The 25,116-nt window shown below is 37.2% G+C and overlaps 1 protein-coding gene and 1 pseudogene across 1 annotated transcript in view; one reads left to right on the plus strand and one right to left on the minus strand.

The window, feature by feature from the left end:
- The first annotated feature begins 5,541 nt into the window (after positions 1-5,541).
- The window catches only part of CCNT1 (cyclin T1), a 36,434-nt gene continuing 16,859 nt past the window's right edge, over positions 5,542-25,116 (plus strand). The window contains exons 1-8 of the mRNA XM_028532615.2: positions 5,542-5,790; positions 10,280-10,361; positions 17,265-17,393; positions 19,831-19,891; positions 20,564-20,626; positions 21,851-21,896; positions 23,493-23,656; positions 23,806-23,876. Coding sequence (XP_028388416.1) covers positions 5,633-5,790; positions 10,280-10,361; positions 17,265-17,393; positions 19,831-19,891; positions 20,564-20,626; positions 21,851-21,896; positions 23,493-23,656; positions 23,806-23,876 — 774 coding nt within the window. The 5' untranslated portion in view covers positions 5,542-5,632. The remainder of the gene's footprint in view (positions 5,791-10,279; positions 10,362-17,264; positions 17,394-19,830; positions 19,892-20,563; positions 20,627-21,850; positions 21,897-23,492; positions 23,657-23,805; positions 23,877-25,116) is intronic.
- LOC114513329 lies at positions 8,143-9,470 on the minus strand (annotated as a pseudogene).

Consider the following 25,116-nt stretch of genomic DNA (forward strand, 5'->3'; position numbering starts at 1 on the left):
TCTTTCAGTGTAGTCCAATTTCAAGTTATCAGCAACTAGTCAATTGCCTTTTAAATATTCCTACCAGTTGCTGGCTTCAGTAATTGTTTTTGCTTCCAGTGGCCATGATTTTCTGTTGTGATTCTTCTTGTCTCTCTGCTTTTTGTGGTAGAGGTTGAACTGTCACCTAAATTCTCTGATGCATTTAAGAAGGTCTGTTGATTATCAGTTTGTTCAGCCTTTTTATGATTGTGGGAACATAGGTGATGACTTCATGCTCTTTACATGGCACACTGGAAACCAAAAGTCCCTGTCTATTTGGGTATACTATATAATTGTGTGTTCATTTCTTCCCAATTTCATGGTCAGTGATGTCACATTGTTAGCTTAAAATTGGTGATGGTGGGAGATAACACAACAGAAATTGGCAAATGCCACAAACAAAGGCTTGATTTGTTTTGTTGATTGTCTAGAGTTAAGAAAGAGAAAATTTTAATTATGTAGATTAAGTTTAAAAGTGTATCATGTCTGTATCCATTATATTACAAACAGCACAAAAAATTGAAATATTCTTCCAGGATTCAAAAACTATTATCTAGTTTAGCAAACATATTGCCCAAATCACTGATGAGTAAGTTCCAACATAAGTCTCATTGTTTCACTTTCATCTTATTGAATAATGCAAATGAAAATGTCAACCAACAGTCAAAGCTATACTTACCTGTCAAATGCAATCATAAGTTTTGTTCTTGATTCAAGAGTTTGGTAAAATGCAATGAAAATATTCTGTGAGAATCAGTTGCCTATAAAAAGTTTCAATAAATAAAATTGTGTATTTCATTTTTTATAAATTGTGTGCTGCACATCCTTTATATCTGTAAATTTTAAAATAAACTTTATGTACATATGCATGCACATATAATTATTTTTCTAGATACCTGGTTGTTAATAATTTACCAACACACATGTGCCATGGCCAATCTCACAAACTATCACGTCATATTACTGAATGTGGAATTAGGGATAGTTTGGAAGAGCACACCATTTCACATTTTAATTTGGAGACTATTGGATGTTGGGAAACATTGTTTTAACAGTAGTAAATGGTAATGTCTGACAAGACTGAAATGATGTTCATAAGCACAATGCAAAATAAGATTAAACCATGAAATATGGTATAATCCTGTACTAGATTAGTCTAGTGAATAAGAAGAGTAGCCTTGTAGGTGCAATTTACAGAAAATGAAATCCTATTAAAATTAACAACAAAATTCCTTTGGTTTAAGATTTTGTCAGTTGTTTTTAAGGGCAGAAGGTTAACATTATTATTGGGAGGGAGGAGAGGGAGACATTGACATGAGAAACAGCAACTGGCTGCTTTCTGCATGCTCCCCAACTGGGGACTGAACCTGTAACCCAGGTATGTGCCCTGACCAGGGAATCCTCCTTTCAGTTTGCAGGAGGACACCCAACCAACTGAGCTGCACTGGCTGGGGTTTTACATTATTTTGACAATAAACATGTATTGAACGATTATGTGCCAGATGGTGTTCTGTCAGGACGCAGAGATGACATTTATAACTACAGTTAGTTAAAAGAATAGAATTTTTGGAATTTTGAGAAGAGTATACTAAATGAAGTAAACTAGTCACAGAAAGAAAAATACTATATGATTCCACTTATATGAGGTATCTAATCAAACTCATAGGAACAGCAAGTAGAATGGGGGTTGTCAGGGCTGGGGGAAGGAGGAAATGGGGACTTGTTTATTGGGTACAGAATTTGTTTTGCAAAATGAAAAAGTTGTAGAGACCTGTTGCATGATAAAGTGAATGTAGTTGATGCTATTGATGTGCACACTTAAAAATGGCTAAGATGGTTTAAAATAAATAGCTGGGATTTGAAGTCTGGCCTGACTCAAAAACTCTTTAATTATGTTCTCATTACTGCCTACTTCAGAGTAATTTAATTTTCAGTCAAAGAATATTTCCTTTCTCTGATTTACACAGGTCTTCCTCTTCTGTATTCAGGGTAGTAAGCCACTGGTTAGCAGGTGCAGTGCCTGAAGCCATTCTAGTATTTGAAACCAAATACCAGAACTTTTTCTTGGAAGACTGGCATACTCAGCCAGAATAGTAAATTCAAAATGGAGTCATCAATCCAAGACAGGGATTGTCAACCTTTTTCATCTCATGGCATACATAAACTAATTAACTAAAATTCTGCAGTACACCAAAAAAAAATTTTTTTGCTGACCTGACAATAACAGGTATAATTTTGATTCTACCTGGATGAACATTGTTGTGTTGGTTGCTGTAATTTTTTGACAATCTAAGGGGAAAAAGGCCAGTGCCTATGACTAAACAGTCAGGTATTTCAGATTTTAAAAATTCTAGGGCACATCAGTTGAAAATCACTGATCAAAGAGATTAAGTGGAGAAACAAACACAGGCCAGAGAAATAGGCAAAGGGGACTTGGGAGAAATAAATTTGACTTTTAAAAGACAATATACATGATTGAAAAGTGCTTAGTCTATTAAAAAGTCTATGATGAAAAAAGTGTGAAGGCATTGGTTTTTTTCAATGTTATAACCTGATGTAATTTAAATCTTCCTGAATCTCAATTTTTTTCCAGAGTAAAATAGAGCTAAGGCTAACTGTAGGCAGTATATGGCAAAACAGGGCCTGAAATGGAAAGAAATACTATAGAGAATGAATTAAAATTAAACTTACTGTGTTAGAACAGCCGTCTAGAAAGAACACAACTCAAAACATTATTGTAATTGACTGAAAGCGCATTCTGCTTGCTGCACAACAGCTACTAAGTGACAGGAGTTGAGGCAAGGCAAGTGACTATTTGGAAAGCCAACAAGTGGAGAAGATAGTGGACTAGTGTCCTAAAGAACCATCCTGAGAAAATAGAGAACATATGCTTCTTTTACGTCAGGGGAAGGGAAGATATGCTTCTTTTATGTCAACCCATGAGAGGGGTTTCAAACTCAGTCACATGGTTCCTATAAATTATTTTTGTACATATCTCCTTGGGAAGGTAGTTTCAAGCAGGGAGGCTGCTTCAGTAATTTCTTGGTTATAGGTAAGGTTCCTTTACTGGTAAGCATTATCTATTTGCAGGACTAAACAGAAGTAGCTAAATGACCTATCTGGCGGGAGAAAGATGGAGTCAAAAAGCCCTGGCCAGGTGTCTCGGCTGGTTGGAGGTACAGAAGGTTGCAGGTTCTATCCCTGGTCAGGGAACATACCTAGGTTATGAGTTTGACCCCCAGTCTAGGAACATGGAAGGTAACTAACCAATCAATGTTTTTCTCTCCCCCTTCCAAAAAAAAAAAATTCTCTGGTTGAGGACTAAAAAAAGATGGAGTCAGAAAGTCTTATTATTTAGCCCTGGCTGGCGTAGCTCTGTGGATTGAGCACGGGCTGTGAACCAAAGTGTTGCAGGTTCGATTCCCAGCCAGGGTACATGCCTGGGTTGCAGGCTATAACCCCCAGCAACTGCACATTGATGTTTCTCTCTCTCTCTCTCTTAATCTCCCTCCCTTCCCCCTCTAAAAATAAAATAAATTTAAAAAATCTTAAAAAAAAGATATGTGATTTGCAAACATTAAAAAAAGACTTATGATTTTTATATTTTAAGTATATTTTATTGATCACGCTATTAGAGTTGTCCCATGTTTCTCCTTTATTCCCCTCTGCCCCGTACCCCACCTCCCATCATTACCCCCTTAGTTCATGTCCATGGGTTGTACACATAAGCTCTTTGGCTTCTCCATTTCCTATGCTAGTCTTAACCTCCCTGTCTATTTTGTACCTACTATTTATGCTTCTTATTCCTTGTACCTTTCCCCCCATTCTCTCCCCTTCCCTTCCCCACTGCTAACCCTCCATGTGATCTCCATTTCTGTGATTCAGTTCCTGTTCTAGTTATCTGCTTAGGTTTTTTTTTCTAGGTTTGGTTGTTGATAGTTGTGAGTTTGTTGTTATTATTTTATTCTACTACATTATAAAAGACAAATGATTCTACTTTTGCTCTGATTTAATCAAGATAAACTGAATGTTCCAAAAATGCAAGGACACAGTTTGCTAGAATTGAAAGAAAAAAAAAATTAGACTGCGTTTAAAATCTACACATAGACCTAGTTGGTGTGGCTCAGTGGACTGAGTGCTGGCCTGTGAACCAAAAGGTTGCTGGTTCGATTCCCAGTCACAGCACATGCCTGAGTTGCCAGCTGGGTCCCCAGCTGTGGGCTCCTAAGAGGCAACCACACATTTATTTTTCCCCCTCTTCTCTTCTCTCTAAAAATAAATAAAATCTTAAGATCTACACATATAAGTGATATAGTGTAGGGCAAGCCACTTAATCTCCCTGAGCCTCAGGTTCTTTATTATAGGGTATTGTGAACATTTATTTCACAATTATTTACTACTAGGGCCAGGACTGTATTAGGTAGGTGCTAGGGATCAAAGAAGGAAGGCACTGGCCTTGCCTTCAATATCAATACATGATAACTACTGTAATACCCACTGCATGTCTTCTATGTGTCAGCTACTTATAAACGCTTTTGACTCATTACATCTTCATTTGAAAGTCTTCTTACAACCTAAAAGGGAAGTATTATTACTATCATTTACATTTGTGCAAGAAGTACTGAGAGGTTAAGTATCCTGCCCAGGATCAAAGAGCCATTAAACGTTGGAGCTGGGCTGACTCCTGACAGGGGACAGGCACTGCAAATTCGCACGTGTGCAGGGTGGTCCGGGGCGGTGGTAAAGCTTTCCACACAGAAGCAGTTTTAGTTCACCCGTTCGCAAAACAGAATTAAATTACTACTACCTGTTGAGGTTGTGCCCATTAAGGAGTATATTTCAGAGTCTGTTTTGTGTCTGGAACATGTTAAGCACTAAATTAATGCTATTAATTTCATTTTATTCCTTTAAGTTGGACCACTGTGTTGAAGCTAGGAATGCTTGAAAGGCTTTTGCTACATACCGTGCACCCGCTTTTTAAATGCGTCATTACATTGTCGTCAACAACGCCAAACCCCTGTAGTTGCTTTACATGATATACGATAGGGCCACTCTGATTGTTTTTTTCAGTTTTTGACAGCCTTACCTATTTTTTGTGCCAAATCTTCATCTGCCCCATTTTATACGGCCACCTCAGCCCCAAAAGAAGTTCTCCGTGGAGCCGCACAGCGGCGCGTGGGCGGGCGTTTCATCCCGCCACAAACATTGCCTCACCCTCTTGCGCAAGGCGCGAACGCTCAAACCAGTTCTCGCGAGAGGAGACGTGCTTTTTTTTTTTTTTTTTTTTTTTTTTTTTTTTTAATTTTTTAAAATGTAAGTTTATAACTTCGCCCCACCTCCGGAGTCACACGACTGGCGCTTCCGTTCTCGATCCCAGGTCTTTTCTGCTCGCCTACTGGCTGTTTACTCGGCTACAGGCTTTCTCGAGGTCCATTCCGGAAGTAGGCATTTCAACTATACTTCTCGTCGGAAGCGTATCACAACCTAGCCGTCTACCCTTACCGGAAGTTCGTCAAGGCGCAGTTGCCCCCGCACAGCGGATGTGTGTCGCCGCTCAAGTGACGCTAGGAAGCGCTTGCAGCCTTTGCTGCTGCCTTCTGGTTGAAGCACTATGGAGGAAGAGAGGAGGAACAACAAACGGTGGTATTTTACTCGAGAACAGCTGGAAAATAGCCCATCCCGTCGTTTTGGTCTGGACCCAGATAAAGAACTTTCTTATCGTCAGCAGGCGGCCAATCTGCTCCAGGACATGGGGCAACGTCTTAACGTGTATCCTTGCGGCCTAGGCCTTCGGCCTTGGAGTCATTTCCACCTTGTTCTCGGGTCCAGGCCTCAGGCTCTGTCAGGGACGGAAGGGGGAAGAAGATGGGCAGGGGCTGGATGTTTAGGAGGGAGAGACTATGATGGGGCAGACTGAAGTTAAGTGTTCACGCGAGGGTGGCGAGGCGGAGTTAATTTCCCGCTCGCTCACCGGTGCCACCAACCTTGCCGGGAATTCGTGTGCTTCCCGGCTTTGTGTTTTAACCCGTCCTTCCTATACCCTTTTCGGTGTATTCTGATCTACTGTTGTGGTGACTTTGAGATTCTGCTTTTCTGCTATGTCCTAGAAGGTTTGGTAAAGGTTTCACAGTTGATGGCTGCCTTTTGAATTTAGAAATTCAGTACCTGAAGGTCTTATAAAGGGTGGCCTAGAATTAATGCCCAGCTTTGGTTCAAAGTCCGTTTTTCCCACTTACTAGTTGTTTAAGAAACCTGTCAAGTTCTTGGTTTTCTCGTCTGTAAAATGAGGTGGTACCTCTTGCACTTAATTAGTGTGGCCAACACAGTGCGTGGCACTTAAGTTCAAATAGCTACTGTTAAGAGTTTCATAGAAGTTCAGAGGAAAGGGGAATGTCAGTTAAGATTTGTAGGGTTGTAGACCTACAGATCTAACGGCTTAAAAAAACTATTGAAAAGTGATGAGGTTTTTGGAAGCATTTTACTGAGTCTGTTAACATCTTGCTTTCTGGCATATCCTCTGTTAGGGTTAAATAAATTTTTCATAAAAATTCTCCACAGATAAAAAAAGAATAATATTGGATTTTTAACATACTCAGAGTGCGAATGTATATTCGTTCTTCTCATACTTCAAAGATGAGATAATTTATTGATTTTTTTTCCTCCAAGCATTTTTTTGGCTTTTTATGTTTATCATCATTATTTCAACCTGTGTATACCAGCAGATTTTGAAACACCAAGTGCCAGTATTTTCTGGTAAATACCAGTTTTTCCGAAACAAATTAATCAACATAACACAATTTCAGTGGATGGTGATACCATCAGCATAATTCATACAGACTACACAAATGGCAGTACTTAAAATCATACACATTACTTCACTATTTCACAAAACTTCTTTCTAAACTTCTACAAACTTTCTCATTGTAAAAAGGCCAAAAACATCATAACATTAACTACAAAGTACACTCTGAAAATGGAGTTTTTTCAAATTTTAAGATTTTTAAAATTTAATAAAGTTTTATTTTTAAAAATATACAGCTGGTGGGTCCTGTTCATGCATCTGTACCAGCAGCTGGGACATCCCCACCCTTGGTGTTTCTGGTATAAGTTACTTGAGTTCTGTGCGTTGAAACTAGTAAGTTCTTTGCTTAGGAGCTCCTGAAGGGCTGCCTTGGCTAAGGAACTGTGGATCTTCTGTCTCTGAGGCAACAGCTGCGGCTATAAGCATATAGTTGGGTACTTCTTATGAAGTTTGTGATATGTTGCATTGTCAAGCAGTTTTGGGTTATTGAGCTTGTCCTGAGTTTTCCCTTTGGACCACTTCTTTTGGCCTTGTGCCCAGATTTGTTTACTGGGTCTTTGTATTTCATTACCGACTTTCCAGCATCTATTCTTGTTGTCTTTGCGTGGCATATCGAAACTTGGAGAGCACCTGCTATCACTGCAGCCTTGCTAAGATGTCAGACAAAAAGGAAGATTTTTCTATTTTAATGTTAAAAGATATGGGGAGGAGTCTGTTGAGAGAGGTGGGAAAAAAAGGAGTTTCTAGTTGATGGATTCAACATGTCTGAAAATACTGGGTTGGCCAAAAAGTTCATTTGCTTTTTTTCCTTAAGATGGCTCTAGTAGCACTTAGTTGTCTTTAACTTCATTCAAAACAATTTTGCTAGATTGTGTTGTGATAGCTGTCATATCAGTTTGCATTAAAAAAAACATTGGTGAATTCTTGTGTAGCCATTTTAATATTGAAGATGGAAGAAGATACACAACATTTTTGGCATATTATGCTTTATTATTTCAAGAAAGGTGAAAATGTAACCAAAATGTAAAACAAGATTTGTACAGTGTATGGAGAAGGTGCTATGACTGATTAGACGTGTCAAAAGTGGTTTGGGAAGTTTCGTGCTGGAGATTTCTTGCTGGACAATGCTCCATGGTCCAGTAGACACATTGAAAAAATTAATAGTGATCAAATTGAGACATGCTGAGAACAGTCAACATTATACCACATGGGAGATAGCCGACATACTCAAAATATTCAGATCAATAAAGTTATTGGTGAAAATGGAAAATGTGTCTTTTATTTTTTGGGAAAAAACCATACAGACTTTTTGGCCAACTTGATAGTTCAGTAATGTAAAGAAAAATTTGCAGAGCAAGAATATGAGTCTTGCAGCAAGATGAACAAATTAGTAGTTCTTGCATCAGTTTCACCCATAGGAGAGAGGTCTTCCTGAAGATTGCTTGTTTACAAAATATTTTGTAAGTTAGAATTGGCTACCCTCAATGATTTGTTTTTTACTGGAACAATATCATAAGGGTCGATATACTTTTCTAAAAGCTCATCCATTCTGTCATTTAGATATCCAATTTTCAGGATGTATTCAACATTGTCTTCTCCATCTGCCTTAAGTCTCCTTGGGAGTCTCAAGTAGAATTATGTTGTCTTTTAGTTGATTGAAATATTCTGTTCTTCAGGGCATCATCATGTTTATTAAATACAGGAATTAGTTCTCTGTTAAGTCCTTTGAATACCCCACTGTCATCAAAATCTATGACGTTGGACACTACTTTCACATTTGGATAATAAACACCAGCTTGATTAATAATCTTTAGTATATCACTAATAACCAATGAAAATATGAACACAGGGATGCTATATGGGAGCTTATCAGAGAAATTCTTAGACATAATGACAGATTCTGTCACAATTTCTTGAGGTTTTGGTAAAAACCTGTTCAACAAGCAGACCATGTGACTTACCATTCTATTATATAAGGGTACTACTCTTCTATGGCAAGAATAGGATCAGTTTAAATAGCATAATATTTTTCCTTCAGTTATAGTAACTTTTTTCGACATTTCATCTGAAACCAGCTTACAGTTAGTTGTCAATGATAAGACATGTGGACATCTTTTCCTTTGTAAGAAAATCTACTCCGTCAAATCAAAGTCTGTTATCTGAAGTTTGCCACTCCTCCTTTGATAAGACCACAGATAATTTCATAAGGATCTTCATGTGAGTTGAACTTTTCTGGAATTCTGGCATCATTTTCACATGTATAGCAGAATCTTAGTCATTTCTTGTTTGTTTGGTCTTCCATAAGGTACTCTTGGGTTCTTTCCTTGAATTAGTCCTAGAACAGCAGTATTGGTGGTAAACAATATTTAGAGATGCTGGGCCTGCATGTAGGCATCTCAGTGATCTTGGTCTTCTGCCCTGTCTTCCTCTTCAAGGTGAATATGCACTGGGTCAGCACCACCACAGCCACCAGGGTGCCTATGCTGGCACTAGTCACCATTGCCCACCCTTGCCACGGCCATCTGATCTATGGATGGGGCTGAAAAGAATTTAAGCATTCAATCCTTTTTGTCAGAAAATATACTCATTTTGTAGCAGAAAAGGCTAAAATAGCTTTAAAGTTCTTTTCACTATGGAAGTGAAAAATTACCCTTGGGTGTAGCTTCCATTTAAATGTGTTGCTGACTGTATAAAGTTTGTGTTTTAAGTACTCACCTCAAGAGATGTTCTTTTTATTGCTGTTATCCAATTTGTTTCCTAAGCATCCAGTCAGTGTAGAGTTAAGTCTTTTGTCTGAAATTGTTTCAGTGCATCCTAGCCCTTCCTTTTTTGTGTTTGTTGTTATTAAGGTTGTTGCCATTATGGGACTGCCTCATCTCTGCATACCCAGCATTGTCTTCTGAGGTCTTTAGAAATAAAGCATTTAAAAGTTTTTCTGAGTGAATGAATATCAAATAATTCCGAAGTGTTTCTTGTCCCACGGATTGTCATGTGAGAAGGCTTGGTTGCCAGCGAGAAGTGGAACTGGAAAGTTAATTGCTGGAGATTAGAAGGTGAGGTGACAGTGAAACATATCTCTGGGACCAGGTCAGGGAGGACATTGTCAACCATGTGAAGAGATATCTTGAGCTAATGAATCACTGTTGCAGGATTTTTAATAGGCAGTTGACAAGTTTAGGCCTTCTATAGTTTTGTTTGTATTCCTTCTTGATTCACACGTGCTGATAAGCTTGCTTGTTTATTCATATTCAGCAGATTTATGTTGAATACCCGTTATGTTTAAGGTATGCTCAGTGTCAACTGGTAGTTAATAATTTGGTGGAGAGGTAAGTATGATTTTCATTTGGGAGCATCTACTGTGCTCAGCTTGCATGGTCATTATGGGAGGGTACAGAGGTTGTATTTTTGGGAATTGTACTGCCTGTCTGTTTTGGGGCCTTAATTTGAACATTTTAGCTCACAGTTGACGATCAACACTGCTATAGTGTACATGCATCGATTCTACATGATTCAGTCCTTTACACAGTTCCATCGAAATGTAAGTATACATTTTTTATATGGTGTACTCGTTTTGTGATTGATTCAAACTTTATATTTCTTTTGTTGTTGACCTTTGCTGCTGAACTGAGATTTAAGGTTTAGAATTTAGGATTGGTCACTTTCATTATGCTCACATTGCCGTTCTGAATCCAGCCTTCCAGTTTTCCTATGAAGTGTCTACTTTGGTAGATTGAGTGCATCCTTAGAATAGGTGGAGTCATTGATAAAGAATAGATTATCAAACACTTAAACTTAACATTTGGGTTGGGAGAGTAGCATTTGAGGGGAAACTGCTTAATTTTAAGTGTAATTTTTGAAGTGGTAAATAATATGGCCACAGGAAAACAAATGAATGTTATTTAGATTTAAGAGCCTTTGATAAAATTCCAATCAATGACAGATTAGAGGGGGAAGGTAGAGGTACATTATGTGATGACTGGAGATGACTTTTTTTTTAAGATTTTATTTATTTTTAGAGAGAGGGAAAGGGAGGGAGAGAAACGTAGATTGGTTGCCTCTCATATGCACCTCAACCAGGGATTGAAACTGCAACCTGGGCATGTCCCTGGACAGGGAATCGAACTGGTGACCTTTCACTTCGCAGGACAATGCCCAACCAGCCAACTGAGCCATTCTGGTCAGAACTGGAGATGACTTTTCTTCTTCTTCTTCTTCTTTTTAAGATTTTATTAATTTATTTTTAGAGGGGGGGAGGGGGAGAGAGGGGGAGAGAAACATCAATGTGTGGTTGCCTCTCACGTACCCTACTGGGGACCTGGCCTGCAGCCCAGGCATGTGCCCTGATTGGGAATCGAACTGGTGACCCATTGGTTTGCAAGCCGGCACTCAGTCTGCTGAGCCATGTCAGCCAGGGCTGGAGGTAACTGCTGATAAATGTTTTGGCATGTTGTGTCCTAGACCATGTTTCTGTACATACACTGGCATTTATGTATTTTCATAAAAATCACTTCTTACTATATTACTTTTACCAACTTGCCTTTATCAGTTAATAGTATATATTGGGCATCTTTTCATATTGATTTTTCATTATTTTCAGTGACTGCATAGCATTTCTTTGTTTTTGCTATCATTTATTTTACCAGATCTCTAATGGTGGATATTGGGATATGTTTTTTTAAAGTTTTATTATTATTATTTTTTTTTTAGAGAAAGGGTTGAGGAGGGAGAAAGAGAAACATCCAGGTATAAGAAACATCTGTCTGTTACCTCTCATGTGCCCCCAGCTGGGGACTGGGCTCACAACCTGGACATGTGCCCTGACCGGGAATTGAACCAGCGACTCTTCAGTTCACAGACCAGTGCTCAATCCATTGAGCCACACCAGCTAGGGCTCTAGTTTACTTTAAATTCCTGTTGGTGGAATTGCTATGTCAAAGGGCATGCATTTAAAAACTTTTTGTTGTGTCAAATTGCCCTCCTGAAGGATTACATCAATATACGTTGTTTCCAGCACTATAGGAGTGGGTCCTTTCCTCAACATCCTCACTAACAAGTATTTGTTACTTTGGGAAATACTAAGTTATAACTGCTTGTCAGCAAGCACTAGGGTTACAGTGGTGAACAAGATAGAGGGAGTCCTAACTTACTTTCTTAATTACATTTCTTCATTAGTTAAGTTGAGCTGCTTATGCCTGTTGGTTATTGTTCTCATGAAATTGAAGAATTAACTTAAAAATTGTTTGTCAGTTCATTTTGCCCTTATTCTAATTTTTTTATTTATATGACCACTTTATATTTTAGATCTGTATGCCATGTGTTGTGAATACTTTTCTCATTTTGTTGGGTTCCTTCGTTGATAGTGTTTTGGAGCTTAGAGTGTCTTGCCTTTTTTTTTTTTAAAGATTTTATTTATTATTTATTTCTAGAGAGGGAAAGGAGGGAGGGAGGGAGAGGGAGGGAGAGAGAGAGAGAGACATCAATGTGTGGTTGCTGGGGGTTATGGCCTGCAACCCAGGAATGTACCCTGGCTGGGAATCGAACCTGGGACACTTTGGTTCCCAGTCTACGCTCAATCCACTGAGCTATGCCAGCCAGGGCTTGTCTTGCTTTTTAAAACAAAATTTTTTTTAAAGCAATGTTTTTCTTTTTTTTTTTAAGATTTTATTTGTTTATTTTTAGGGAGGGTAGGGAGGGAGAAAGAGAGAGAGAGAGAAACATCAATGTGCAGTTGCTGGGGGCTGTGGCCTGCAACCCAGGGATGTTCCCTGACTGGGAATTGAACCTGCAATGCTTTGGTTTGAAGCTCGTGCTCAATCCACTGAGCTGTACTAGCTAGGGCTAAAACAAATTCCTTTTTATTAAGGTATAACATACAGTAAAGCCCAAAGATATGGTGTCCAACTAAATTACTTTTTGCATTATTTTATATATCAAGTATATATACATATTCCGATCAAGGTACAGTATGTTTCCAGTGAAGGTAGAAAACTTGCCTTTTGATTAAAATACATTTTATTTCTTTAGTGGATGTGATTAAATTACTGTTTTTTCCTCCACTTAAATTCTGGCCTAACATTTCCTCTGTCCTTGAGAAGAAATTGAACCTCATTACCTGATTTTCTACATGTACCCTTTTAAATGTTTTCAAGTGGGGAAGTGTAAAAATAGTGGTGAGCAACTTAGTATGTGTACTGTATTTTATATATTTTAAAGTACAGGTGTTATACTTTAATGGCTATCAAATTTGGGTGTATTTTACTCTTACTAGTTAACTCTTAGGAAGTCAGACTTAATGGTTAAAAGAGTGGGCTCAGGAGTCAGACTTGTCTAGATTTGAATCCTTGGTGCCTTGCTTTCTAGCTATATGGCTTTGGGTAAGTTACCATAGGCCTCAGTTTTCTCATCTTTTTGGAGTCAGTGCCTATTGCAAACTGTAAGTGGTTAATTGGATTTGACTTAATTATTTTACAAAGTGCACATAGCAAACAAATACTAGCTGGCATTATAGTTCTTTTAAAATGGAGAAAAATCTTATACTCCTATCTGGTGTAAGAATTCCTCTGAGAAACTGCCTTTGATGGGTAAATGGCTTTGGTAAGCCAGATTGATAAGTGATTCCATGAGGAAAAATGAGTATTTGTGTGCCTGATTTGCACAAAAATTAGATTAAAATTTACCTTTTTCAGGCTTACTCTGACTGAGATACTGTTTTGCCTTGTCAGCCATTTTTTGTGTATCATGTTTTAGTTCCTTTCAAATATATTTTTAGCCCCTGAAGGCAAATTTGGAGGCTTAAAATCTTAGTGTTGTCTTTGAGTTGTCCTTTTCCTTTTCCCCTCTGCTCAGTTTTAAAGTCCTTTTATTTTAATTTTTATAGTGTTACTGATTTTTCTCTCCCTATACATGTATATTCACACTTATCGTCATCATGAAATTAAAAGAAAACAGAATAAAGGGGGAAATGACGGTTTTCCTATAATCTCCTGTTCAGAGATAATCCTGTTAACATCTTGGAACATATCCCATTAGAATGTTTTTCTCCGCATTCAAATATACATGTATTTAATGAAACCCTATTAGTTTTCCAAGTAATACCAGGAAACTTTTTTTCTTTATTTCTACTGCTAGCACCTACTCTAAATTTTATTTCCATTGTCTGGATTATTACATTGTTTTCTTTGTAAAAAATTAAGTGTATCCAGTCCTGGCTGGCGTAGCTCAGTGGATTGAGTGTGGGCTGCGAACCAAAGTGTCGCAGGTTCAATTCCCAGCCAGGGTACATGCCTGGGTTGCAGGCCATAACCCCCAGCAACCACACATTGATGTTTCTCTCTCTCTCTCTCTCTCTCTCTCTCTATCTCCCTCCCTTCCCTCTCTAAAAATAAAATAAATTTAAAAAAATCTTTAAAAAATAAAAAAAACAAAGCAAAAAACACCCTGATTTAAAAAAAAAAATTAAGTGTATCCTATCCCTTCTTTCAGTGCTGCTTACCACCAGATTAATCTTCCTAACTATTTCTTAAATTATACATATTTTTCTAAAATCTTTAGTGTCACTCTTGTTAAAAATCTTTTGTGTCTCACACCTATATCACTAAGTTATAACAACTCAGCTTAGTGTTGAAAATGTACTTCCTGCTGATTCCCATACATTTGTTCATGCTCCTTTTCCTCTGGTTCTTTCCTTAATCCTAAACTCGAGGAATGTATATGCAGCAAGCTCCATGTGCAACTGCAACAAACACGAAGGAAGAGAATTGTTATTATGAATTGTGAAGAAAACTTGGTTCTATCCAAGCATAACAGAACAGCAAAGATAGAACTGTAGTCCCCCCTTATCTGTGCTTTTGCTTTCAGCGGTTTCAGTTGCTTATGGTCAGCCACATGTGGTTAACCATGCTTGAAAGTATTAAATGAAAAATTCCTGAAATAAACAATTTATAAGTTTTAAATTGATTGCTGTTTTGAGTAATGTGATGAGGTCTTTTGTAGCCCCGGGCCCTCCTTAGTAGCCATCTTAATTGGGGGGAGGTGGGAGTTGAGCCATATTTATGTAGCTTTTATTATAGTATATTGTTTAATTGTTCTGTTTTATTATGTTATTCATCTCTCACTGTGCCTAATTTAGAAATTAAACTTTATTATAGGTATGTATGTATAGGAAAAAAACATTGTCTATGTGGAGTTTGGTAGTATTTGAAGTTTCAGACATCCATTGGGGGCCTTGGAATGTATCCCTGGAGTATAATTGGGGACTTCTGCATTAGAATGCATATCAATTCTGTTCACTAAAATGAACTAGGTATTTCAATTCTATAAAATTTCTTTTATTCCTGGTGAAATCTTTTGTTGTTGCCATCTTTGATTCATTGAAATACTAAGATTCAAGGGAACTTCTACTTCCTGAGTTTCTCTAGATTACAAGGCTACATATATAAGGCCTGTCCAGAAAGTATCCAGTCATGTAATATGAAAAATAGGGACATTTATTGAAGAAGATACAAGATACAAGAAACACTGTACACAGGACAATGACTCCTCAGTCCCCTTCAAAGTAGGCAGATTGGGGCCTCACACTGTCCTCCTAATTGCCATCACTGCCCCATCATATTTCCCTGAATCTTACGAAGTTCTGAAATCTCTTCCCTTTGAAAGGCAGTTTTAGTTTTGGGGAAAGCCAGAAGTCACAGGGTGCCAAATCTGGGCTGTAGGGGGGCTTAGTCACCTGGGTGATTTGATGTTTCACAAAAAAATTACATGAAACGTGATGCATGATGCATGAGTGTGATGAACTTGCCAATCACCAGTTTCCCATATCTGGGGCCCATCCAAATAGATTTTGTGGGGGAATGTTCAAGCTTAATGCAAAATTTGGTGCAGATTTGCTGCTGTACTTGCTCAGTCGCTTTGAATGCGATGGTCATACAGAGCACATGCTCACTCTGTGGCAGGGGTGCCAAACTCATTTTCACCTGGGGCCACATCAGCCTTGCGGTTGCCTTCAAAGGGCTGAAATAATTTTAGGACTGTATAAATGTAACTACTCCTTAACTGTTAAGAAGTTGAAATTACATTCGGCCCTTTGAAGGCAACCGTGAGGCTGCTCTAGTCCCTGGTGAAAATGAGTTTGACAGCCCTGCTCTATGGCATCTACCGCCCCTACTGACTCGTATAGTGAAGCTGTAATTATTCACACATGCACATTCCAGTCCACTTTCCCTGGCTGCCAAGTTACATCAATGTTGCGCAGACCCTTCTCGTTATATTAACAATGGTTGGACCTTTTCCAGAGACCTTGTATTTTATATTGCTCTACTTATATTGTTTAGTGTCTGAGTTTGATATGTACTTGTGTATTGACTTGAATTTTTCAAGTCTGTCTTTTATGTATAACCTCTTGAATATACTACTATACTTTGAATTCATTTTTTAAGATTTATGCCCCCATATGTAAGCATAATTGTGATAATTCTCATATAGTAAAATTCTTTTAAATTGTGCAATTCACTGGTTTTCAGTATATTCGCAGAGTTGTGCCACCACCACAATCTAATTCTAGAACATTTATGTCATTGCAGAAAAAGAAACTCCTCACACTCAAGCAGTCACTCCCATTCCCCTCTCCTCTTAGCCCCTAGCAGCCACTAATCTACTTGTCTGTATGGATTTGCCTTTTCTGGACATTTCAATGTACTCCTTTTAAAAAAGTATGTAGCCTTGACTGGTGTGGCTGAGTTGGTTGGGCATCATCCTGCAAAGCATAAGGTCACTGGTTGGATTCCTAGTCAGGGCACATGTCTGGGTTACAGATTTGGTTTCTGGGTAGCACACAAGAGGCAACTGATTGATGTTTCTTTCTTACATCAATGTTTCTCTTCCTTTCTTCCTCCCTTCCCTTCCCTCTAAAAATAAATGAAATCTTAAAAAAAATAAAAGTATGTAAAGTTTTGATACAAACTTAGTAAAGAATCTCATTTATAGAAAGCTGTTTATTTATTTATATCTAGTGGCTTCTTGAATAGCTAGCCTTTTTTTTTTTTAATCCTCACTGGAGGATATGTTTATTGATTTTAGAGAGAAAGGAAGGGGCCAGAGAGAGAAAGGAACATTGGTTGTTTCCCACATGTGCCCTGACCAGGAATCAAACCCAGAATCTAGGTATGTGTCCTGACTGGGAATTGAACTGTCAGTCTTTTGGTGTACAGGACAATGCTCCAACCAACTGAGCCACCTGGCCAGGGCTTGAATAGGTAGCTTTTAATGAGAGTTTGTTCAAGAAAGTGGATATAGTTAATAGGTAGGAGGGGGGAACATTTTAAGTACAGGAAAAACCATAAACGAGGTGATGAAATGAAGCAAAGAACCTGGTTTGAGACTTAAGTTCTCTTTTAGATCTAGCAATAAACAAATAATAAATATTATTTATTTTCTCTCCATCCAGTGTGTGGCTCCAGCGGCCTTATTTCTAGCAGCTAAAGTAGAGGAGCAGCCTAAGAAATTGGAACATGTCATCAAGGTAGCACATGCTTGTCTCCATCCGCAGGAATCACTTCCCGATACTAGGAGTGAGGTAGGGGATTAATTATACATCTGTTTTTCTTAATTTATTTTGATTGTAACTTAGTTTTGCAACTTAGATTTATTGAAGTCTAGATGGGAACTGTTCAAGGAACCTTTTAGTTTTGTTTTTCCCTTAACGAAAACATCATAAAAATTTTATGGCAGAGGTTAATTGTATTCTTTGTAGTTAAATTGGAAAATGCAGAAAAACAAAGAATATATAACCTAGATATAATGTGGACCATAGATATAGTATAAGCGAAGCATTATTGTTTCCAGCTTTTCTGTGAATAACTATACATGTATATATTGTGTTTTTTCACTTACTATATCCCAAATATTTTCCCAGTATATTAATTTTCCACTTGCTTTAAATATGGAGATAGTGTTTCATCTAATGTAAAATATATATACATTTTATATTTAATATATATTTTAACCATTCGCTGTTTCTACGAGAACGTTCTAAGAAATTACAAGTCATACATGTTCATTATAAAAGAATCCAAACACTTAAGAATCACTTAAAGTAAAAGTTAAAGCATTTCCCCTCTTCTTTCTAGGAGAATACTGCTGACTACAGTTCTAGTATACTATATTCTTCCAGACCTTTATCTGTGTGCATATACATACAACTTTTTTTTCTTCCATCTTGACTTTCTTAAAGAAGGGAAGATCTTTCCTGACTTTGTAAGTCAGTGACTGGGGAGTGGTGAGTTGTGAGAAATCAAGAAGTCTGACATTCAGAAGTGCTTGGAGAAAAATTATAGATTAAGTCTCTTACAGTGGATGCATGAGTCACTCTTTATCAAATAGATAAATAGAATTGTGCATTCTGATCAAATGGAGAAAGTGGGTTTTTTGGGGGGGGGGAGTATTTATTTTTTGTGTGTGTTGATAATAAGCCCTAATTATGTGGATTAAGTGTTTTCTATGGCATTTGTCTTGACTTCCTTCATTTTCTCTCTGGGCTATACCAGTAGCTCTTGAAAATAATTATTGCTCTGGACTTTCATTTAGGTTTGAGACTAATTACTAAAAATCACTGGTCTATAGAATTGGCCAAATAAAACAATTTTATTTTAATAAAATGAAACAAAACTTCCTGTGTTTTTTTCCTTCTCTGAAGAATATTTATATAATTTCTCACCTGAGTCTCAATTCCTTGTGAGGTGATTAGGGGAAGATATTTTCTTCACTATATGGAGCAGAGAACTAGCATAGCTGAAGTTCTCACTTACTAAAGATCATAAAGTTAAGTGGAATGTTAACTAACAAAGTCTCTTAACTCTTGACCTAAGTCTCATTCTCCTAGAGTTCTAGGCCAGTGCTGTCCAGTGGAAATATAAGGGGAGTCATGTGGAATTTAAAAAACAAATTTCTTTTTAAGATTTTATTTCTATTTAGAGAATGGGGAGGGGAGGGAGACAGAGAGAGAGGGGAAACATCGATGTTTGAGAGAAACATTGATAGGTTGCCTCTTGCACACCTTCAACTGGGGACCTGGCTTGCATCGTAAGCATGTGCCCTGACAGGGAATCAAACCAGTGATCTTTAGGTTCATGGGACAGTGCGTAACACACTGACCCACACTTGTCAGGACATAATTTGAAAAAATTTCACTTCATTTAAAATCTTTAACTTAAAAAAGTGAAATTAATTTTAATGTATTTTTTATAATATATTTTATTTAATCATAAATATCACTTCAGTATATAATCAATATTAAAACATCATTAATGAAGTAGTTTACATTATTAATATTTGTTCCTTTTTCTTTGAACTCTCCTATAAAGTTTTGGAAATATAGCATTATCCCAAAGGGGAAGGGTTTTTTTTGTTTTTATTTTGTTTTTTAATTTTATTTATAGAGAGAGGGGAAGGGAAAGAGAGAGAGAAACATAGTGTGTGGCTGCCTCTTGTGCGCCCCCCACTGGGGACCTGGCTTGCAACTCAGGCATGTGCCCTGACTGGGAATCGAACCAGTGACTTTTGGTTCGCAGTCTGGCACTCAGTTCACTGAGCCACACCAGCCAGGGCCCAATGGGGAAGTTTTAACGGGAGTCAAATGTTTCAGACTGCCTACACTGCCTATAGGAAGACTGCAGATGTCCTTTCATTATATTTAAGAAGAGATATTTTTTAATTTTCTTGTATCTATAGCAAATGAACTTTAAAACTTAAACCGTCAGTCTGTAAATGAACCAAATCTCAGGTGCTTTTTCTGTATCTATTTATGAATAAAGTGTTTTATCTTAGTATACCAACCTTTTTCCCCCCTCATTTAAAAGGAGAATCTGTACTGGATTAGGGATAAAGCATAATTTCAGTTCCTACTCTACTTCATAACTCCATCCCTGCTTTTTGTGGCATTTGTTTCTCTGGAAAGGGTTGTTAGAGTTGCTTATACTTGATATATTGTACCTTCTGTGTCTTCTTACCTGCAGGCTTACCTGCAACAAGTTCAAGATCTGGTGATACTAGAAAGTATAATTCTGCAGACTTTAGGTAAGTTTCTTTCCCTTTAAAATATTAAAGAAATTTACATGTAATATGATTCAGTTTTTAAAATTTGCAAAATAGGAAGCAGGAGAAAAATCTCTTGGAAAGGTTTGCAAATTTTGAGGTTACAGAGCTCAGTTTTACCGTGGCCTATACTGAAAAAAAAAAAATGAAGGCACAGCTGACCTTAGAAATAGCACAGTCTCCCCACCCGCCCATCCTGGGATTTATGATTTGCTTTTTAAGGTTTGGCAGTATTTAATTTTAATGTAACTAATGGCAGAAACTATTTAAAGAACTCATTTCCTTCCATGGATTTTTATAGTCTGTCATCATATTTAGATAATAGCATTTATTTTTAAATTGGTAATCAGTTTAGAACAACAATGTCGGTGGGAGAATTCATGTACACTGTTTTGTGTTTAGAGGTTATTGGTTTTCAGGGATCTTGAGACTGCGTTAGCTTTATTGTCTTTGTGGTACCTTCTAGCTCAAAACACAAGCAGCTTTGGAGATAATGTTTCTTGGAGAAGAACATGCTGCATACTTTGTGTGACTTAGCCTCTGAATAATAATTTTGGGGTATGAAAATGAGGGAGACCTTTAATGACGACTCAGATAAAAGATGTATAAAATACCTGGAGTACTTTAGCTTGTTAACCAGTTACTTTTTTTTAGGCTTTGAGCTAACAATTGATCACCCACATACACATGTGGTAAAGTGCACTCAACTTGTTCGAGGTAAGGAATCCCATCTTGAAACGGTATTCTTGAATTGTTTTACCATTTAGAGGCTATGATTGCTGTGTATAAATTCATAACACAGCTGCTAATTAATATGTTCAGGTGATCTCTATTTAAAGAGAATGATCTTCTTGAGAATATTTGGCAAAGCTGGAGGCAAACTTTGAATAATCACTAGATTATAACTAAGATTATAACTAACAAAGGATGTCTTGGGAGTCAGTGATCTTAATTTGATACTAGGGTTGATTGTTCTAGACATTCTTAAAGACCACTCAGAGGATCATTTAGAAATTATTTGAACTTATTCCCATGATTGGCAATCCTTTGGCAGAACTTTCTTTTTATTTTAATTTAATTTAATAGCTATAATTGCATGAAACCTGGTTTCTATTACTCAGTTTAAATAGTAGTATCAAGACTGTCAATACACCATCATGCATTTCAGTGCCTTTTGTAGAACAAACTGATAATTGGTCTTATTTTGAATTTAGCTTATGTGTATTTTATCTGAAAATTCCAAGTTTTCTGAGTTCTTTATATTTTGAAAGCATTAAATGGTTGACATTGAGCAAAGATAGGCTTAAACAGAGATGGATTTATACTAATGTTTAATCTAGGGGAGATTAAAAATTGCTCTGTCAGCCAGAGCATTTGTTTTGTTTTAGAAGAAGGAACTTTCTTTTGGTAATATATTAAGTATTTTGTTACTTGGTTATGTTAGGATTAAGTCAGAGGTTGCTCAATTTAAAACTTAAAAAAACAAACAAATCACAAATCACTTTTTCCAAACAGACCAAGGTCTTTTGGATTCTGATCTTGCCTCCAAATTAGTCTGTTCCCTAGTTTAGTATTTCTCAGTGAACCCATGCATCAGAATGTCTGGGTTACTTGTTAAAAATGCTTACGTCCTTCTCCCAACAGAATCTGAGTCAAACTCTAAGGAGGATGCCCATGATGCATTTTAAAACAAGTGTCAGATACTCGGTACACAGGATAAAGCTTGAGTCCCTAGGTCTGTAAGCAATCCATTTATTAAAAATTAAAAATTGCTTATCTTTCTTCGGTGGAATGTAAACTTTAGATGGTCAGGGACCATGCCAGCCTCTTTTATCACTGTATTCTCTACCTTGCACATATTAAATGCTTACTAATTTATTGTTGAGAGTAAATGGAACTAATAATTTTTCCTTCCCCTTCACCTTTTTTTTTTTCTTCCAGCAAGCAAGGACTTAGCACAGACTTCTTACTTCATGGCAACCAACAGGTTTATATTTTAATATTTTTGGGATAGGATTTTACTTGGGTTGGGATTGTCACTTTTTGAGGGGCATATGGAAAGATGTCTGGCATTTAGTAAACTAGAACTCAAAAACCCAGGCATGGATCTTTGATACAGTATCTTACCCATAATTCTATGATAAATGTTGACTTTTATGCAGTTTTAATGTTCTGCCTTAAATTTCCATAGTGCTTTTTTGTTAAGGTGATGTAATCTTTTACTGCTTATTGATAACCTACTTAATTCTGCATGTTACTTAGCTTTAAAATATCCAAAAATATGGTCCTGAAAGTTGGTAAACTTAGAATTTATTGACAGAAATGAATTCCCGATTCCTTTTCTGAATCAGGAATTCTGAAATGAAAACCTGAAAACCTGATTTGGAGAATTCTGTAATATTTAGGGTATTTTAAGATACTTTATTTATTTTTAGAGAGAGGGAAAGGGAGGGAGAAGGAAGGGGAGGGAAACATCGATGTGCAATGGTCAGTTGTCTCTCACATGCCCCCAACTGGGGACATAGCCTGCAACCCAGGCACGTGTCCTGACTGGGAATCAAACCAGCAACCTTTCAGTTCACAGGCTGGCACTCAATCCACTGAGCCACACCAGTGAGGGCAATATTTACGATATTTTGAAAGACTCTTTGTTCTTCCCATACTCCCAGATAAATGGACATGTATATGTGTAAAGAGTTGTAATACTTTTTCTTCTTCCCTTTTTAAAGAAAAAATTAATACATAGCTTGTATTACCAGATGACTTGCTCATTCTCATTTACAATCAGTTGTTTGTTCTTGGAAACCAGAGATATTTTTAATGACTGTCAGGGCTAAAAAGTTCCTTTTAATAGACTGATAAGAGAAATTTTTTTTAAAGATTTTATTTACTTATTTTTAGAGAGAGAGAGAGTGAGTGAGAAAGGGAGGGAGAGAAACGTTAGTATGTGGTTGCCTCTTGTGCAACACCCCCTCACTGGGAACCTGGCCTGCAACCCAGGCATGTGCCCTGACTGGGAATCGAACCAGTGACTCTTTGGTTCACAGGCTGGCACTCAATCCAGTGAGCCACACCAGCCAGGGCTGATAGGAGAAATTTTAAAATAAACCATCAGTCAGGCATATTCACACTTGAGAGAGATTGTCTATTATTTCAGTAGCCCAGACCTATGATTGACAAGACACAAGATAATTTTTAGGGTATTTCCCTTAAGTATTTGAAATAGGGATCATACATATTAAAAAATGTATCATTTTCCTTAAGTTCTGAGCTTAGTCTCAGAGTAATTGATCCTTGTTTTTAAAAACTGAGTACTCAGTTTGTTTTAATTTTAATGTTTTTGTCTGTCAGTTATGTGGATTGAATGTTGTGTAGTCAGAAAATTTATAAGGGTTAACTGAGCAGGTGGGTTAATAGAAAGTAATGTTTAGTGCTGGATCAGAGCACTGGATCTTTTTTAACCTTCTATCTTGCCAGTGTTTTTTTACTTTTTTTTTTCTTTTTTAAATAATGGAGAGTTTTAACTTTGGGTTCAGAATTGAGAGCTCATGATACTCTCTTGTTTCCTTTCCTCTGATGTCAGCCTGCATTTGACCACATTTAGCCTGCAGTACACACCTCCTGTAGTGGCCTGTGTCTGCATTCATCTGGCTTGCAAGTGGTCCAACTGGGAGATCCCAGTCTCAACTGATGGGAAGCACTGGTGGGAGTATGTTGACGCCACTGTGACCTTGGAACTTTTAGATGGTAAGTTTTAGAGTAAGGGTCCTTGAAAAGCACTTGCTCTGTCACTGTCTGGTCGAAGGTGACTTGATTCAGATGAAAATAGTTGAGGTTATTCCTGTTTCATTACTTCTGCCTCTTTGTTTTTCTTAAATGTCCTATTTCATTTGTAGAACTGACACATGAATTTCTACAGATTCTGGAGAAAACCCCCAACAGGCTCAAACGAATTCGGAATTGGAGGGTAAGAATTACTGTTGTCAGCTTATGAACAAACCAATTTCTTTTTTGACTGCATCAGTGAATAAACTGGAACTGGATATGTACCTAGTTTTGGAATTTCCCTTTTTGTAGTCATGTAGTAATCATGATTTCAGCTTCATGTCTTGAGTACTGGCCGAGCGTCAGTGGCTGTAGGTGATAGCAGAATTTGTTTTGTGTTTTGCGACTCTTGTGATAGTCATTTGGTCAGCAATGTTGGTTGAGTATGTTCTGTGGAGGCTCTTGGGGAAAAAATGTGGCTTCTTTGAGTCATAGAGTGTTGGCTTCTGGTAGAAGAAAGATACAGAGTTACAAGGTTAGAGCTGATGCCATAATTTTGTCTTTGACATTACCTACTTTTGAAATGGATTTTAGAATTTTTTTATATAGATTGAGGTCTAAATTGTTTTTTAAATATTTTTCAAAGTCTTTCATGAATAATGGAATCATTTCTCTTTTTTTCCAATGTCAAGAAAGTTTGTTTAGAAATATTTCCTATATTTCTCAGAAATCCAGACTGATAAACTTAATTTTTTTTCTGAGTTGAATGAGTTGCAGAAAATGAGCTTGCCTAAGGTTGAGTGGAAACTTGAGCAAATAGGTCATCTTTTAATTGTGTATAAAACCTCACTAAAATTTCTAGAATTTGCTTTTGGACTAAATGCAGTCACAAGCAGTCATTAGGCATAGATGTTCAGGAATGAATTTTATATATGTATCTCATTTTTTAAGTTGCTTTGTAGCATTGGTATAGATTGCTGTGACCTCTTTTTGGTGAGTAAATTGGTGACCTCTTAAGTAAATTTTAAGTGTTCAGTACTACACAATCTTACCCAAAAGGCTGAGAAGCGATTAAGCATACATTACTGTATTGTTAACTGTAAACACTATACTGTGTAGTAGATGTCTAGGATTTACTCATCTTATATAACTGAAATTATACCCTTTGACTAATACATCCTTGTTTCCCTCTCTCCCCAGACCCTAGCAACCACTATTCTACTCTGCCTCTCTGAGTTTGACTATTCTAGATTGCTCAATAAGTAAGATCATGCAGTATTTGTCTTTCTGTGTCTGGCTTATTTCACTTAGCCAAAGGCTGCAGGTTCATCTATGTTGTTGCAAATGGCAGTATTTCCTTCCTTTTTTTTTTTTATTGTGGAAAAATACAAGGTTACCATCTTAACCATTTTTAAATACACAGTTCATTGATATTAAATACA

The sequence above is a fragment of the Phyllostomus discolor genome, chromosome 2, assembly GCF_004126475.2.
Source record: "Phyllostomus discolor isolate MPI-MPIP mPhyDis1 chromosome 2, mPhyDis1.pri.v3, whole genome shotgun sequence".
In the NCBI taxonomy this organism is placed as follows: domain Eukaryota; kingdom Metazoa; phylum Chordata; class Mammalia; order Chiroptera; family Phyllostomidae; genus Phyllostomus; species Phyllostomus discolor.